Raw genomic sequence first — 19,009 nt, forward strand, 5'->3', positions numbered from 1 at the left:
CAGTATAGTAACTAAACCATACTGTAATTCTCTCTTCATAAAGACTTCATAAGTTTTCATAAAACACAATTGCTTAACTAAAAAAAATTCAGCATTTTCTACTGAGCCTGCTGCTCTTTGAGTTCTGCTGCTGAAGCCTAACATTTGTCACAGTTCTTTTATTACATAAGTATATCCCCAAGGACAGATTCATCTTTTCTTGTATGCCCCTCGCTTTTTTCCCCTCTTATAAAATGCACCATGTTAGTTCAGCTTCGCCATTGACATATTGCAACGTGAGAAGAGGCTGGATTAGTACCTGAAGAGATCGATGTCAGTGTTATTTAGTCATATCCCTATCGCAGCAGGGGAGGCAGCCATGGGTGGCTTTCTCAATAATATGACATGTTTTTGAGAGGAACATCCAAGCTGTCCCCCTAAAATAAAATCACAAAAAAAAAGTTGTCTCAAGACTGCTAATCCTGCGCTAATAAAAAACATAAAGAAACAGTTTGATTCTTAAAGCATTCGCAAAGGGCTGCCAAGCAAACAGGGTGTCAGAGCTCCTGTGCTAATTTTACATATTTAAATTGGGTCATATGCGTACAATTGGTGCAATATGACCTTGCAATGCAAATGAGCTCATTGCGAAAATAGCCCAAAAATCTGCGCTAACAGCAACATGCATTTACAGGGAAATTATTGGCATTTTTATAGAGTTGGTGTTAACTGAATCACAGATATGGGGGGCCGCTCATACTCATTTATTTTGTCAGGGTGCAAAAGAAAGTTACGTCCTGAAAAATACATGACAATAGCTCCTCACAGTACATTAATTAATTGAGAAGAATACCAGGAAAATAATAATAAAATGACGCTTCATTATGATGATAATGAAGTAAAACTAAATAAGTAACAGAAGCAACATAAAAGATCATCTTCAATTCATAGAAATTGTTATTCCATAATCAGTGCTTCCCTAATTGATGAACTAACTTTTAGCCTCAGTAAGTTTGACCTCTGTAGGATGTCTTCTGCTTTAAAAATGAAAGCCCTAAAGCAGGTCAGGATAGTAACAGCAGGTTTTATTTTCATTTATGACAAAGGATATATGTCAACTGTAGTCTGTCTTGACATCAAGTGCAAGCTCTGTCTAAAAGGCAGCAACACAAAGTTAGCTTCTTAGCTAGCTATGCTGGTGTTATTTTTACCGGAAATAAAACATAAAACGAAAAGTTAACTTGACAACTACATTGCAAATTCAATCCTTAACAAAGAAGAACATTTGGTTTGTCGCAGACACGCATTTATGCTACTTACACGTTGTACAGGATCATCTGATCTTAAATGCAATCGCTAGAAGTTAAAGCCAACCTTAGGCTATAAACAAATTACACTGGTTGCATGACTTCACAACCTCACTGCTAGGCTGAAGGTGGAATTGTCTTTGGCATGATCACCCATAGCAGTCTCATTTAGACCCTTGTTAACAACTGACGTCTTTAGACACAACCTAGAAGATTCAGTATACACTAATGGGTTGTATAATCGATGTATTTAGAAGAACGGGAACAATGAAGCTAAGCTTGGGTTAAACCCATAGATTTGTAATGTCATCGAACCAAAAAACCCATTAAAAAAACCTGACTTGGATGTACGTGATCCAGAGAGCTGTAATTAATTCCCGTGTTTTTGGAATCCATAGTTCAAAATCCATAGTCCTGTTTTTTACGGGAACTTGCTTGCTAGACCCCAGTGAATCCTTTCGTAGAAAAATGTGATGTATACAATGTACATGGTTAACATTTGGAGTTGTTTTCATTGAATGGTTTAACTTCCGGCCCAATTTTTTTGTGATTATTTAAGCTCCTTTATAGAGCTCCTGCGGATGATGTCACATATGCTGGTCACGTGACGAGAAACGAAGGGGGCAGCCATTTTGGCAGTAATCGCGTCAGTAAATTCATTGGCAGGCACTGGCAGACTGTCGAGGATGGTGGATAACTGCTGTGCACCAGGTTGCACAAATAGGCGTGGGAAGAAGAAAGGTGTATCTTATTATCGCATTCCAAAAGACGCGGAGAGGAGGGAAAAGTGGATCGCAGCGATTAAAAGAGCCAGGAGCCGTCTGAACAAGACTGAAAGATGGGACCCCCCGGCCGTTTGCTTTCGCTTATGCAGTGATCACTTCATATCAGGTGGGTGAAGGAATACAGTACAATGCTACAAAAAGTTTTCAAAAAGCAAAAATACACACTAGTTTCAGACGCACTGCAGTAGCTATCCAAGCTAATAAACAAACATGCTAACGTGACACTGCCGTAGCTAGACAAGCTAATAAACAAACAATGCTAACGTGACACTGCCTATCAAACTGGAATAATTTAATACTTACCCTTGCAGTGATGATGCCGAAGTTTCTGGATGTAAGACTCCACAGTTGAATGTTGTTTACGAAGCCGGACTGACACCATTTGTAAGCCTCCAAGCTTTTGTAAGCTCTGAGGGAGTCTCCTGAGTACACTGATGGAAAGCTTACAAGATAGCTGTGGATGTCCGCGTAGCGCAAGTCGGGTACATCGTCTTCAGAGCAGGAGGTTATGCTCTTGAAAAGCACACCGGGTGCATTATATGGGTCGCTTATATTTAATCTTTCTAATTTTGTACTATAAAGCCGAATTTCACTTGAATTAAAATGAGATGTATACTCGCACGGTAGGAAAACGCTGGCGCCGGTCGTCATGTTTACTGCCAAAATGGTGGCTGATAACCAAAAGTCACGTGACCGCAGGAGCTCTATAGGTACGATTCAAACACTTAGAAGCTTAAAGTGAAGTGTACATTGTTGAGGTCAGTGCCTTGTCCGAAACTGCCATAGTGGAGATGAATGAATTGGAGCTGTAGTGGAACAACTATCCAAACAGCAACATTAGATCAATGGCTTCATCCCTCCAGGGTGGGAGGCAGCCAGTGGAACCTTTATGACTCCCTAAAGGATCTTCTGTCCTTGAACAACAATGGCGAAACCGGACAAATTGATAAGATGGCATTGATGGCGCACGCACCAACAAAACACTGTAAATGCTTTATTGGTTCAATGTTATAATCTTTTTCTGAAGTTCCGTTTGCAAAGGAGGTTGACAAAATAATCCTATTGCCACAACTTACTAACTGGTATCGTTTTGGGGAGGTTGTTTTACCCATGCCCTGTAGATGGAGACATTTACACTGAGACTCATTTGTTTCCACACATACACACACAATGTAAGATAAATATGTCGGAGAGCTATGAATCGCACACAGGGGGAGGTGTTAAGATGTAGAGGTTGAGCTGTGTAGCAGGGCACTGAGAGCCATTCGCTGTACTCTGCATCAATATGAGAAAGAGCCGGGAAGGCAAGGCCAACTGCACCGGAATAAAGCACACTATTGTCACACTAGCCATCTATGGCCCAGTAAATGTGATTTTTCTCTTTATGGCTGAAATATTCATGTTTCTATCTTGGTATACTTAGAAAGAAAACTGCAGTTTCCATGCCCTGAGCTGCCAAGATAGAAGGGGCAGAAAGAAGGAGACGGGAGAACTTAATAAGTGATGTCACGGCTAATAAAAGGATGGATAAAGTATGAGTTCAGTCAACGATTACTGGAAAGCATCACAGCCAATGTATCACACTAAGATTATTTTAATCGCATTTTTCTAGAAAAAAAGCATCCATTGATGTATTTATGACTTAGATCACTACCAGCTCCAAGTAGGTTATGTTTTCGGTTCAGTTTGTTTGTGTGTTTACAGCAGGATTACTAAAAGACTACTGGCCTGATTCTCACAAGACTAGTGGAGGCATGGCCCAGGAAAAGAGCCCATTCAACTTTAGAGTGGATCTGAATCACCGGGCGGATACACATATTATTTTGTACTAACAGCCATGGCAGAGGTCAGCGCTCTCATAAGTCAGAAGTGCACTTCTAGCTGGAATATCTGATTCCTTGTGTAAAAGCAACATATTCCGTTAGTGGAACAAAGCAGGCGGATAACTCCTCCCGTCCGGCTATTCATTGTTCCGATGGCGACCCATTGTCTCAGACTTTTCGAGAGAGGTAAAAGCAGACGCCATTTTTTGTCCTGATTGTATTCTGGCTGTTCCTCTTACAGTCTGAAAGCTTGGAGCTAGTGCTAGCATTAGCTTCTAAACTTTTCCGGAATAATTTTGATTTTGCGATTGGAGGACTTTGATATTTCAGTTAGTTAGCTGATTTACCAACTTGCAGTCACCATGTCAGACACAAAGACCAGCCAATCAGATTGTACCACTATAACTAGCCTAAAAGATTGGGCTTTAGTTATTCTTCCAAAGAATCACTGCAACATCCTTGTAGATTTTTAATTACATCAACCTAGTCTTGAATTCAACACAGTAGACACACTATCTCTTAAACGCTGCCCATTTTCCGAATATACAAATGTAAAAAGTAATGTTTACCCCACTGAATAAAGAGCAAGTCAATCTGTTACTGATATGAGCCAATCTTTTTTAACACTCACATAAAATGCTGCGGCCAAACAGCCAGTATCTGAACCATTCTGGAATGGACCATGATTTGACTGGTCCTGGGGAGTTAGGAGTAATGGACTAAATATGCTAATACTGTCAGTTCATAGAGCTACAACAGTGTTGGGCTTTTACACATTACACTTACTTTGTTAATGATGCTACAGTTAACTGTCCACTGGAGAAGTCTGGTCCAGATGTAATTGATGTTAATGATGCTCCGGGTCAAAGACAATTAAGGAACCAATATGATCAGCTAGAAATATCACTGCACTGCCGATGTCAACGCAATGTCAATTGCATAGATATTAATATATTATTTGATAAACACATGTTGTGGATTTGACAATGCTTTATGAGTGTAATACAACATTGCCATAATACAGGCCTTTCAATCGTTATTCCTTCTTTCAAATGATTTGTTTTTTTTAATGGCTTTTGATTTAAAAACGTTCTCTGCTTTCCATTTACTGTCCACAGTTTTACTTTAACACTAGAACCGCCAACGGGTAAATTTTACCCGCAGCTGTTTTTTGATTGTATGTAACTTTTTTTCAATAAAATATTCAAGTTTCGCAGTCCGTGACTTTTCCTGAAAGTGTGTTATGTAGCACCCTCTGTTGTTAAAAATTGTCAATATGAAGTCAGATTGAAAAAATCGCCAAAGAAAATGCCATTTATACCTATATCCGCAAGCGGGTAATATTTACCTCATAGAAAATGCAGCATAAACATGACGTGTTGCTATAGCAACCTCTTTTGTCGACTGCGGTTCCTTATAGATAGAGGGATAGAGATAGATTTATTGATTGATAGATAGATAGAGAGAGAGAGATAGACAGATAGATAGTTATAGATATATTGATAGATAGTTATAGATAGATAGAGAGAGAGCAGAGAGATTTGTACCTTAACAAAACACAAGTCTAACACCAAGCGTTTAAATCAGCAGTGTTAGCGATATTGTATACTTCATGCTATCTACACAAACTATATCATATGAAAAGCTGTGAGTCAGTCCACAGATTCTATTGGTATAAGTTTCATCCCTGTGTGACCAAAACTCACTGTTCTACATGATAAATAAAAGAACATTGTACCTTGAAAATCAATAGCGGGTAAATGTGACCCGTTGACGGTTTTAGGTATACAGCGGTTCTAGTGTTAAGTTTACACAACAGTTGAGCTTTTTCATTGATTCACTGATAACTACACCAGCTGGAAAAGCTATTGAGAGGAGTGCTGTGTATCTCTCTAATATGACAGGTGGCAGCAGCCCCTTAATAGTCCCCTGAACCCAGGAGGGGGTAGGGGACAAACTTCTGACAAATGAAGAATAAAAAATACCTTCAAAGTTGTCTTTGTTGTCTCCGCTTGAAACAAAGTGGATTTTGCTCAATATTGGAGGGTGTGTGAACCCTGTGGCATGAGGATGGGAATACTGAGGAGCTTCCTACACACTGTGGCTTTTTGATGGTCAGTAAAGAGCTCCGATGCGTAGGCTGGCTGCTTGTTAAACACTGCCTCTCATGTTATCTTAAATACTGCAGATGAGACGTGTGGGTGTGGTGGATAGAGGTTTGTGCTCATTAACACAAAGTTATGAGTTTCTTCTGCTGTTTTCTAATTATTTAAAAAACCGTTGCTTTTAAAAGATGCATTCTACTTTTGTGGCTCTTTTAGTATTCCACCATAAATTGTTTGGAAATAGCCTTTACAGCATATACCCGCATTTTTGAACGTTCTCAAAATAAAATAAATCCTAGCGTATTTCTGATTGCCTCTCTTCAGTGCTGTATATTCCTAAATGAAGCAGTGCATAATTTATTCCAATCTCCAAACACTGGCCTCCGGGAGATGTTTCCCTGCTGCAAGAAAAAAAAAAAGAAAACACTTTATAAATGCCAAAGTTAGATTGGTACATCCAGCCTTAAAGTCAACTTTATGGAAAGTGAATGTGAAACCTTGGCAGTAAACAACTTATGAAGTTGACTGATGTTTTGAACAGGATTTAAATAAGAGTTTTGAGGGGGTTTGTGAAAAGGCAGAGTGGGAGACATGTAAGCACCCCCCCCACCCCACCCCTCGGGCCTCTTTTTGATTAGGATTGATCCTGAAAGTAAAGCCATTGTAAGGAAATGGATGGCTTCAGACAGACACATCAGCAGTGTGTTGTCTTCTAGGACACCAGTGCTTCATTCCCGCTGCTGCTTTATTTGACTATATTCACTTGTGCTACCCTTTTTTCGATTTCCTTGCGAGCAGTAGGTGAGATTTTCATCTGAGGCTAAATGGTAAATGGACTGCAGTTCTATACCAATCATTCCCAACTTCCTAGCAACTATCCATTATTGAAAAACTATTTCTAGAATTCTAGAAAAAACTGTTGAAAGCAAAGAACTAAGAAGTATTGAAGACCAACAAGAATACTGAGGCTGGTTGAGTAGAGCTGTGGGTGGGTGGCCCATGGGTGTGCCGGGCCTTTGGGAGTGAATGAACTATAACGTTCAAACTCAACTTCTGACCTGACTGAAACCTATATGTTTATATTTTGTTCTATTTTTGTCACGATCTGTCTGTGTTGTGTTTTGTCTTGTTTAGATCTGTCTTTTGTTTTCTGTCTGCGTTGTGTTTTGTCTTGTTTAGATCTGTCCTTGGTTTCCTGTCTGTGTGTGTTCCCTCCTACCTGTTCCCTTCTACCTGTTTACTTGATTGTGTTCACCTGGTGCCCCTGTGTTTTCTCCTCCCTCCTCACCTGTCTCTTGTTTCGTTGATTAGTCTTGTGTGTATTTATGTTCTGTTTTTGCTGTCTGTCTCCGTTGGTTCCTCGTTTGTCTGTGACTGTGTTCACAGGGGAGTGTTCTGTTTATCCGAGTTATCCTTGAAATAAAGGTATTTTTAGTTTAATCTGCATTTGGGTCCTGCTTGCTTCACTCTACTGTAACAATTTTATAAAATAGTTTTAACTTGTGTGTTATGCTAATGCTTCTTCCCCACATATCCATCCATTCCGCTAATATCCGCCCATTAGGTATGCAGCTGGGGAGTAGCGAAGCTTAGAAAAAATAACTGATTCAGTGAGGGACAGCTGTCTTGCATAATATTAAAAATGGCAAATATTTCAAAGCTCACCAATGAACACCGAATATCTGGCTCATTTTAAAACGTTGGACGGAACAAAGTTGGTTGGTCCCCTGCTTCCTGTCCTTATGCTAAGCTAAGCTGCTGTAATTACTTCCTGGCTCTGGTTCCATACTTAATGGACGCAAGAGCCAAATTAATCTTTTCATTTAAAGATAAGTGCAGCACAGTATAAATCAGGCCAAGGCCAACCTTTCCGCTGGGGGTGGAACGACATTTTTTTTTCATTACCTCCACAGTTTATAAAGAGGCTCTGTTATGCTTTTGAAGGTTTTTCTTGCCTGTGGTGTGTTCTATAGGTTTTTGTGCATGTAAATGGTTTGCAAAGGCTAAAATCCCAAAGTTCCCACCAGAGGGAGTTTTTCTCCCACTATAATTACACTATTACTACACTTTCCTTTTGGCCAGCGCTCCAACATATTGTATGTGAGGGGCGGGACATTCAGACACAGTGCTAACCAATCACAACAGAGCCCACCAGCTAACCAATCAGAGCAGACTTGGCTCTGGTTTCAGACAGAGGGTGAAAAGAGGTGCTGCAGCCCAGGCAGTGTGAGAAAAATGAAGAGCTTTTTGAACATTAAAGTATGGACACAGTAGAGGCACAAAATACAAATATGAACCTGAAAGTGAGCATAATATGTGCTCTTTTGTTATATGAGGTTTTGATTCAGGCAGAGATTTCTCAGAATAATGTTCCCTTTTTGTTCTCAGTTATTATGCTGAGCTCACTGCCCTGAAAAGTGAGTACGGGCAAACAATATTCAGGACTTAAACGGTTGCCAATGCCATTCTTTTAAAGCTTATACAAATCTAAGAAGAATTTAATATACATGTAAATCAAAAATAATCCCGCAAAGATCACATTAAACATTATTAAATGATCGATCAGGTATCTTTTGGATAGTGTATTTGTTTTGGAGACCGTGGTTGTGTGGTTAGAGTCTCTATGACATCTCTATGAGTATTCGGCCATAACTCAGGAACTATGATTTTCTTTTTACAGATAGATGTTAACAACTGTAACTGGTCATTCTAGTTGGCATACACATGCTTAGTAAAGCGAAAATCACACCTGCTTCTCCCCCATCTCTCTTCCTCGCTTCGTCTCCTCTCTTCTCCTCACTTATTTTCCTCTCCTCTTCTTCCCCTCTTCCTCTCTGACATCTGACTGATTTCTTCATATAGAAACCTGCCAGAAAATAGAATAACAGTGATGCCTAAATTAAGTTGATATACCATGATCAGAGCTCCATTCAGTCATTGTGAAATAGACCTAAATTATGCTTTAGATGTACCGTCAAACACATAGAAACGTTGACCACACACACACAAACACAAAGACATACCCACACCCACACGCACACACTTTTTAAATGAATCTTATTCAGCCAACGGTGGAATTGTGTTGGAAGGTAGATTATTCACAGAGAATCAACTACAATTTCACGGCTTTCTGGAAATAATTAGCGTGACATTTATTCAGGCTTAATAATTGGTGAAGACTCCGGACCCTCACCTCTAATAAAGTTGTCATTGAACCTTTAATGTTGCCTGCTCCCATGACAGCAAGGGTATATTGCAGCCCCTGCTCGCGGTGGTCAAATCATTTTAAAAGAGGATAATGCAGCCAGGTTTATGGTGTGTGTGTGTGTGTGTGTGTGTGTGTGTGTGTGTGTGTGTGTGTGTGTGTGTGTGTGTGTGTGTGTGTGTGTGTGTGTGTGTGTGTGTGTGTGTGTGTGTGTGTGTGTGTGTGTGTGTGTGTGTGTGTGTGTGTGTGTGTGTGTGTGTGTGTGTGTGTGTGTGTGTGTGTGTGTGTAGTTAATTAAAATGCAGTCCATTCCCCTTCTGAGCACTAATGAAACCTGCCCGTCGTGAGATGATGAGACAACTTCTTAAAGATTTTTTAAAGAAGCCTCTCAGATGTTTCAGTCCATTTAAAAAGCATTAGTTGGCAGACAGGTATCTCACTTGAAAGTCATTAGAATCAATCATCCTGTGCTCTCACTCAACACTCCTCTTCACCACTTGCTCTCACTCCTTCATCTTGTTAAATGTTGTGTCTTCTTTCCTCTGCGCTCTCTCCTCTCCCTGCTTTTTGTTTCTGATCACACTCATGTCTGGGTATCATTTAGTTTATTCCCTCGCCTCCTCTCTGGTCTGTTTCTCCTTCACTTCCGTTTCTTACTATTGGCTGTGAAATGATCTGCCGCCATCTGAATTTCTACACTTTTCACATCTCTCTGTCCATTAGGTAACAGGGCACCTTGTGTTTTTGTTGCACTAAAACACAAAAGTTGCTCTCCTGTGTTTAGTTTGCACACATACAGCACTCAGTTCTCTGCCTCAGTGTACTCTGTAGCTGAGTGGTTATGAAAAAGCTTCCAGTGTGGATTCAGTGCTTCTCAATTCAGATGTTCCCCCCTTTTAACAGCCAGTTGACACTTTGGACAGAAAAGGTTGTGAATATTAGACACATGTTGCATTAAATCATACATATTCTGCTCATTTTCAGGTTCATGTTTGTATTTGTGCTTCTCCTGTGACATGTCTCCATGCTTTAATGTTCAAAAAGCTTTTTATTCTCTCATACTGCCTGGGCTGCAGCACCTCTTTTCACCCTCTGTCTGAAACCAGAGCCCAGTCTGCTCTGATTTGTTAGCAGGCCGGCTCTGTTGTGATTGGTCAACCTCTTAGATATGTCCCGCCCCTTAGGCTGGAGCCACACTGAGACAATAACGAAAACGAACCAAATTCGATATCAAAAAAGTCTTCCGTCCACACGAGACAGCTCGACCCACTGGAGACGCTGTAGTACATATGCCGGGCCTGTAAGTGGCGCTGTACTTCTGCCACAAAATACACCAAAAGCAGCGAAGAAGACCCCCGAGCATGGTTGCCCTTCTGTTTATTCTCCGCAGTGGATTTAGCAACATGTAGTACATGTAGTTCTCCATGTCCACTTGTTGCTGATGGTTGTAGTAGAGGAGCTGTAGATTTTGCAATAACATCTGTAGCATGGTCAGTAGCTACTGACAGTAGCTACTGACCATGCTACAGCAGTGAGCAGCAGAGGTGGGGAGAGGCGGGGCTATTGCCTCATCGTTATCAGGAAATGATCGTATAGGGCAGGGGTGGGGAACCTTTTTCCTCTCAAGGGCCATTTCAATTTTTTAAACATCCTCCGAGGGCCGTACAAATTATTGACCTCTGCTTAAAAATACTAAAATCACAGCCCATTCATTTTGCCTTTCTTTCATGCCCTGCAAAGAAAAAGCAAACTCTTAATCCAGATATTTTACCATGACTCGTGCATGCATTCACGTGCACGTTTGTGGCATGACCACCAAAACAGAAAGTATATTGGACACAAGATATGTGCAAATGTATTTCGTTTCCTATCCATGTTGACGTGATTTAATAGTGGGGGGGGGGGGGACCTAACCTCCTCTAGGGGGGTCCTCACCTCCCTGGGAAGATCTTTTTTTAAATGTTGAAGTTAAAAGCATCAATCTGGTGCACTTTGAGAGCAACATTCGGAGATCAATGGATACATCTCTCAACATCCATATGAAACAGAACTGGAAGCAGATGCATTTTTCTTTATGGATATTTTACAAATCACTCCCCTTTCAAACTGTATTCTTGTTTATTAATAACAACTTTTATTTACTGTCATATAGTATTTTATACCTGTTTACTTTATTCTCTTGTTTTTTAGAACTATAATGATCATATAAAGATGTGCCTTTACCTCACTGGTTGGAGAAAAAGCTTCTTATATTCGTTAGCATAGCTAGCTAACCAGATGCTAATAACAACAAAGTTATTAACTGTATGATCAGTATGACAGATGAACAGATTGTCACTGGGTTTACAACTAAAGACACAGCCACGCAGAAACTGCGGCATGTGTACGGCTCCTTATGGGTACTGCAATTTTTGGAAGTGCCGAAGTGACGTTCTGGTGCTCCCCTGCCATGCTTCCCTGTCAGACGAGACATATACCACGTGATGACACGTTAGGCTCGTGTTGTGTTCAAGGACCCTGACGTTGGCCAGGAAAAACAGGCACTCGCCTGTTTAATTTTTTTGCGGTCTAGATTTTTTTAGTTTTTTTCTTTTTTGCGTGTGTTTATAAATTACCTCGAGGGCCGTAGCAAATGGTCTCGAGGGCCGTATACGGCCCGGGGGCCGGAGGTTGCCCACCCCTGGGGCGTACACACGGAGCCGTTTGGCCCCCCAGAGCGTTGCGTCCGCAGATTTACCCACCTTGGGACGCGTTATCGTTATTGTTATCTGCGTTTCCCTGTCGGCCTCGTGTGGCCAAACCGTCTATATAAGATAGAGAACTGTAGCAGATACGACCCATTTCGTCTCCGTGTGGCTGCAGCTGTAGTCTCAATGTGTTGGAGCACAAGCACAATGGAGGCGTTTCAGGCAGGGGGTGGGAGAGAAACTCCCTCTGGAGGGAACTTTGGGATTTCAGCCTATGCAGACCATTTACATGCACAAAAACCTCTTTAACATATCAAATATAATTATAGTCTATACACAAATCTTATTTTTTTTTTATAAATGGCTAACCATGTGTGGATTATGAAGGTCTGTTACTAAAATAAACCATATTTTTATTTTCTGTACATCAACATTTGTGCATTCCTCCCCCCACTTTTTTATTTATTTATGTTTTATTTCAGACAGAAACAGATGGAAACCATGTAATAGTGTACACTCTTTGATTTTTAAAACAACTTAAAAGTAGACAGAATGGATAAACATATTGATTTTAAGATAAGGACACAGCGTTTTTTTTAAGTCTATAAATCAATCCTGATGTTGAGAACATTTGAAAACAACTTAAAATAACATGAATATAGAAAGTCCAGGTATTGACTGTGGTCCTTCAGTAAGTCATTTGTATTAAAGCTTATGCAAAGGTATGAGGGGAGAACTGCACATAAATTAATACAGCTATTGATTTGAAATGTACTATCCAGAGGTATTCATATGTCTTTATAATGGGCTTACACTGTGTGAATTATAAGACAGGCACTAAACTTACTATACTATAATAAAGCCATATTTTAATGTTATGTACATCAATATTTATACGTTTCTCCCTCTAACAGGAATAGTCCAATATGGATTTCCGTATGGATTTAGATTTAAAATGTTTATGTACCTACAAAAATCAATAAATCATCACTGTCTGTGAACATAAAAATGTTTCTTTGATGTTCTAGTTGCTGATGTGGCAGAGGATGTCATTTCCACCCATTGTGAAAAATACTGTGATGTGTATCTACTTTTATCTCAATCTTAACAGAACACCTTTGTACTGTGTGTGTGTGTGTGTGTGTGTGTGTGTGTGTGTGTGTGTGTGTGTGTGTGTGTGTGTGTGTGTGTGTGTGTGTGTGTGTGTGTGTGTGTGTGTGTGTGTGTGTGTGTGTGTGTGTGTGTGTGTGTGTGTGTGTGTGTGTGTGTGTGTGTGTGTGTGTGTGTGTGTGTGTGTCTCAGGTGGCAGTGACATTTGCAGTGGGGTCAGAGGTGGGCCTGCAGAGCAGCAACGACTTCAGTCAGATGGGGAAACCTTTCCTTATGGGCACGGTGGCTCTGGGTGAGAATCCGCTTTCTAACATAAATATTACTTTCTTCTTTTTTTTCTTTCTGTCTTCATCTTTCACCTTTCTGGCCTTCGGATTTATTTCTTTTTCCAGTAAATGCTCCTTCGTTCTACAGTGCTTTCATTTCGGCCCTCTGAATGCCCATGTTAGGAAAACATTAAACCAGCCACACAAAATCTGAGTTTTAGATTCAATGAGAAGAAAAAACTGTAACTTCTAAATTGGAATCCTACTTAGAGGACAGGAAACACTTTGTTTCTATAGGTTACTACACATCTGGGTTGACAAATATGACATGTGGGTCTCCTCATAGCTCCATCTTGGGGCCTCTTCTTTTTAACATCTAAAGTACATGCCTCCACTGGCTCAGATAATGAAAAACAACAAAATAATTAATAATACATTGAACAATTTAATGACTGGATGTCTCAGAACTTGATTCAATTAAACAAAGATAAAACTGAGGTAATGGTTTTTGGAGCCAAGGCAGAACGTATAAAAGTTAGCGCTGAGCTTCAGTCTGCAATGTTCAAAACAACAGATTAAGCCAGAAATCTAGGTGTAGTCATGGACTCTGACCTGAGTTTCAACAGTCACATTAAAACAGTTACTAAATCAGCCTACTATCACCTAAAGAACATATCTGGGATTAAAAGACTAATGTCACAGCAGGATTTGGAAAAACGTGTCCATGCTTTTGTCTTCAGTAGACTGGACTACTGTAATGGTGTCTTCACAGGTCTCACTAAAAAATCTATTAGAAAGCTGCAGCTGATTTAGAACGCTGCTGCGTGAGTCCTCACTAACACTAAGAAAGTGGATCACATCACTCCTGTTCTGAAGTCTTTACACTGGCTTCCTGTGTGTCAAATAATTGAGTTCAAAATACTGCTGCTGGTTTATAAAGCACTGAATGGTTTAGGCCCAAAATACATTTCTGACCTCCTGCTAAATTATGAACCATCCAGATCTCTCAGGTCTTCAGAGACTGGTCAGCTTTCTGTCCCCAGAGTCAGAACTAAACATGGTAAAGCAGCGTTCAGTTATTCTGCTCCAAATATCTGGAACAAACTCCCAGAAACCTGCAGGTCTGCTGCAACTCTTACTACTTTTAAATCCAGGCTGAAGACTTTTTTTTGTAACTTTTATTCATGTATTTTTTATGTTTATTTTATTATCTTTGCTTTTTAATGACTATTTTTAAATGCCATTTTAATGTTTTTCCGCTGCACTATTTCTTGTTGTGTTGAAAGGTGCTCTATAAATAACTTTGGCTTGCTTGCCTTTGTCTTTAAATGGGCATGTTTGCCTGGTAGTTGACTTTCAAATACTGAAGACCATGTTAAGAGAAAATGTAAGTAAAACTACATACAAAGCTGTACCGAATGATTCAGAATTTTTCCAAATATTTTGCAAATGTTGCCAAATATTTTATGGAAGGAAGAGTCTATATGATAAGACTTTTTTCTTTTAACTGTTAAGCCCCAAGTTTTTTTTTTTCAGGACACTGTGTCTCAGGGGATCTTAATATTTAAGAACCTATTAATGTGTTATACCAGATTAATGGAAATAATCTCAGCTAACTGATGATATAAACAATTTTTACCAAAACGAAACACAAGTCTCATAAGAAGCATCTAAATGACCCCTTAGCGAAAAATGCTAACGGACATTGGCACAGAACTCAAGATAAAAGTACCCTTATTACTAGGGGTGCACCGAATGGGAAATTCTTGTCCGAAACCGATACCGAAAATAGGAAACAGTTGGCCGAAAACCGAATGCCGAGAGGCCGACAATGATTAATAGCAATATATATATATATATATATATAATGTATACATTTTTTACCAATGTTGTTCAGCTACCTGATTATGGAAAAAGACATGATTATGGCAAAACTTAACTTAAATAATAATCACTAGTATGGGTCCATAAAACATTTATTCAGCACTTTTGAATGCATACAGTACATTAATTCCAAGTCAAGTCCATTTTCTTTTCTCTGTAGGATAACTACAACAAAGTGCATTCAGAACACAGCCAAGGTGCTTTAAAACTGCATAAACATCTAGGCCAGTAGGCCTACACCAAAATAGTGTAAATACAGACTGTAACAGCCAGGCCTTCAACAACAACAAATGCACCTATAAGTGCATGCATACAAATGTGCAAACTGGATAAATCCACATGAATGTAACTATTTACAAATGAAATTACAATTAAATTTCAAGAATCTGTAAATAAGGCTGTCTGTCCTCATAAGCAAAGTAGTAAACATTGTATAAAGATACATAAAGTGAAAACTGGATACAAAATCCACAATCAATTACAAATTAAATTACAATTTCAAGAATCTGCAAATAAGGTGGTCTGTCCTCATGAGCAATGTAAACAACATTGTATCATTTAGATACCGAAAGTACAATATATTGAACACTGTGCTGCTGTCATTTCCCCCTAATGATAACCTGAGATGGTGAATTATAACTCACAATGAAAATTGTTCAGGAAAGTGGGTATAGAGTAGACATGTAGAACTAGATAAGCTTATGATAAGCCACCCTTGTCTACTTATTAAGGAAAAGTGGGAGGTTCTTTTTAATGAACAGTAGCTTCAATGATTTATCAGCCATAAGTCTGTTCCTCTTCTCATCAAGCACATGAGAGGCAGCGTTGAACAGTCTCTCGCTGTCAGTGCTTGCGATTTGATCTTACTCCGCATATTTGTCCGGGTGTTTTGATTTCAAGTGTTGGAGTAATCCCGAAGTGGTGAAAGTCTTTGCAGTTACACCCCCTCGAGAAATGTCAACTGAACACGTTTTACAAATCGCAATCCGCGCCTCTTTCTCTGATATTTTTAAATATCTCCAAGCGGCAGACATGTTGGCTGTGAGCCAGCCGCGAGCATGGTTGTGCGCCGTGCTTGTCGCCGCGTTTTGATTACGTCATCACAACAACACGTTAGTTTACCAACGTAACCCTGTTCTCTGACATTCGGCCGAAAGAGCCTTTTTAACCATTTTCGGCCGATAATTTTCGGCGGCCGAATATTCGGTGCATCCCTACTTATTACTTATCGTAGCTGCACATACAAGATATCCGATTAAAGCTGAGGTTCCACAGATTATTTAGGTATATGGTATCATCACTGAGTGATCCGAACTTGCGACAAGGGAAGCAAAGACAGACATCACAACACGTACCTTTACGTAGCTTCTAGGGAGATCGTCTCACCGTAGCTGTTAATCTGATCAAAAGACGTGTTCAATGGCATTAAAATGAGAAAAAACGCGGCTGAATCTGTTAATCCATAGGTTGATAAAGTTTCTGGGCAATAATTGGAATTATTTATAATCCATAATTCCATTTTTATGTAAAAATGTATGTAAAAAAAAAGTTAGCTGCTAATGGTAGCCAATGGGTGCTGCTTCCTGTCTTGGCTATGCGGCAGTATAATACACACACATGACCAAATAAGGACTATGTGGGAGTTCCCCTCGATTCCATTGGCTCTGACGGTTAGAAAGAGATGTCACATGTCAAAATCCAGCAGGGGGAGCCAGAGATATGAAAAATCCACCCAAATGGCCCCAGAATATTTTTTTTTTTGCTAAATCTGTCTAAAAATGTCAAATATCACTTGTTTTGCATCAATCTTGATACAGGGTACTTATTATATGTTGTACTTTGGATTCCTAAAGCTTTTAGTCTACTAACCCATCATCCAAGGTTAGTTTTCACTATAAGTACAAAATACTCTTTGGACGGACACTATAATTTACAGTTTTTTTACCATGTTCAATCTGAATTTTCTTTAAAATAAAAAACATCTATATTGAATCTGACTTTTCTTCATCCAACTCACAGGTTTATCATTACTTTGAGAAAAAAGATTATTAATTTAACCCTTTTAGAAGGGAAGATATGGTCATTTGTTCTGGGAATGTCATTTTCGAGCCTGAAACCTGAAAAACAGGCTCGGGGTTTAACAGGTTAATTGGTATAGCAAATTCGGTATTTCAGAGACAACATACAACATATATCCTTTCCATATTTAGGTGTAATATATAAGGGAAAAAAGCACTATTTTTTTTTATTTGAACTATTTCCTGCCATCATCAGTTAACTTGCATCATTTGGAATTAAACCCTCTAAAATGTTGTCTGAATAACAAATATAATGCTGCTAATCAAACCTTTTTGTTCCTATTTTCATTAAGTCACCATCTATTATTGTTAGTAAAGAAACATTGTGACAAAACCTAAATAAATACATAATAGAGTGGTGCAGTGACGAGTCCTAAAACCCTGAAGTGAGTTAGCATTTTACCACTACCGGTTCCCTCGTCTCAGAGTCAACAGGATTTCTCCATAGGATTTTGGAAAATAGCTGGAAATAAGGACTGTGGTTGACACACATTTAAGAGACGGATTACCTTTTGTTCTACGAAATTAAATACATCAGCAGTGACCGCACTGGTGATCTTTGAAGAGTTTACGTGTCTGAAAAACGATGGTTGTTAACAAGTGGCTGAATAGGACTATAGAAGTTGTCGAGGCCGTTTTTAATCTGTATTTTTGAATATGGATCTTAAATTGGCGTGACGTTCAAGTCGTGCGACCCTGCTGTACTCGGCTGTAGTTAGTTTATAGCATAACGTTAGCATTTTGCTTCTGGCGATTAGATTTACAATTAGAAAATTATAAAAGTAGGGTAGATATGTGGATATTATCCGGCTGAACAAAACGTGCATTTATCAAACAGGTATTTTTCCAAAATCCTATGGAAAAATCCCATTGCTTTTTTGTATATGTCATCCCTGCACTACTCTATATCCTTAATATTATACATTTTAAAGCAATATTTTGGATCAAATGGCATTTATCTTCTTGAAAGGATCTTATATGAATTTTAAATATTGATATCAGAAATATCAAGCTACCTGTCGCAGCTTCTTCCCAGCAGAGATGAGATTAATGCAGAATATGCATTTATTCAAATTCCTTTAGAAATGATACAATGCCTTCTCCGCTGCTGGACGACAGTGGTAGAGAGTGACAGTGAATTGAATTGAGATGACTATGGAATATTAATCTCTGTTTCCTCTTACCTTCGCAATGTTAAATCTTCCAATTGAAAATGTTTATTATTTATTATCCCTGTAAGTTATGTTATTGTCGCCTCACTGTGTCAGTCTGATATGCATATTATCTCTTCTGCTATCATATTGCTAGCACTATCTGTGCAATACTTGTAGCTCTTGCCAATTTATCTGCTATCTTTGCTTCAAAACCATTCAATTCATTGGGAACATCCGCGTGGGAGCAACTTTGGGTCAAACTTTGTCATGTGATTAAATTGCGTTACAATATTTTAAGTTTGCCCCTCCTCCTCGGTTTAAAGAGTGTTTGGAGTGATTGACAGTTGAAGTTTGTTTAGTGAGATAAACATATTTATTGCTGTGTATGAAAAGGGCAATATATATTAAACTTTGGCGATTAGACCCCATCGTGCTGTGATAGATTTAGGCTGACGAGAAGCCGACTGGGAAAGGTGAAAGTCTTCATGAAAGAACTTGCACTGAGCTTCATCGAGTGAAAGCAAACCCAAGATTAACATTTTGAATAAGCTGTACCCACTTGGCATTTTACCTTGCTATATTTGCAGTGTCCATTTTCTTAACTTCTTCTTAGTTGTGAGAGGGGT

The 19,009-nt window shown here is 39.2% G+C and overlaps 1 protein-coding gene across 1 annotated transcript in view; it reads left to right on the forward strand.

Moving 5' to 3' along the window:
* LOC307019312 (uncharacterized protein) overlaps positions 1-19,009 on the forward strand; it is a gene marked incomplete at its 3' end in the record, with an annotated part of 98,865 nt that overhangs the window by 49,676 nt on the left and 30,180 nt on the right. The window contains exon 9 of the mRNA XM_079650104.1: positions 13,194-13,293. Within this exon, the coding sequence (XP_079506230.1) occupies positions 13,194-13,293 (100 nt within the window). The remainder of the gene's footprint in view (positions 1-13,193; positions 13,294-19,009) is intronic.

Source organism: Notothenia rossii, assembly GCF_949606895.1.
Source record: "Notothenia rossii genome assembly, chromosome: 1".
NCBI lineage: Eukaryota > Metazoa > Chordata > Actinopteri > Perciformes > Nototheniidae > Notothenia > Notothenia rossii.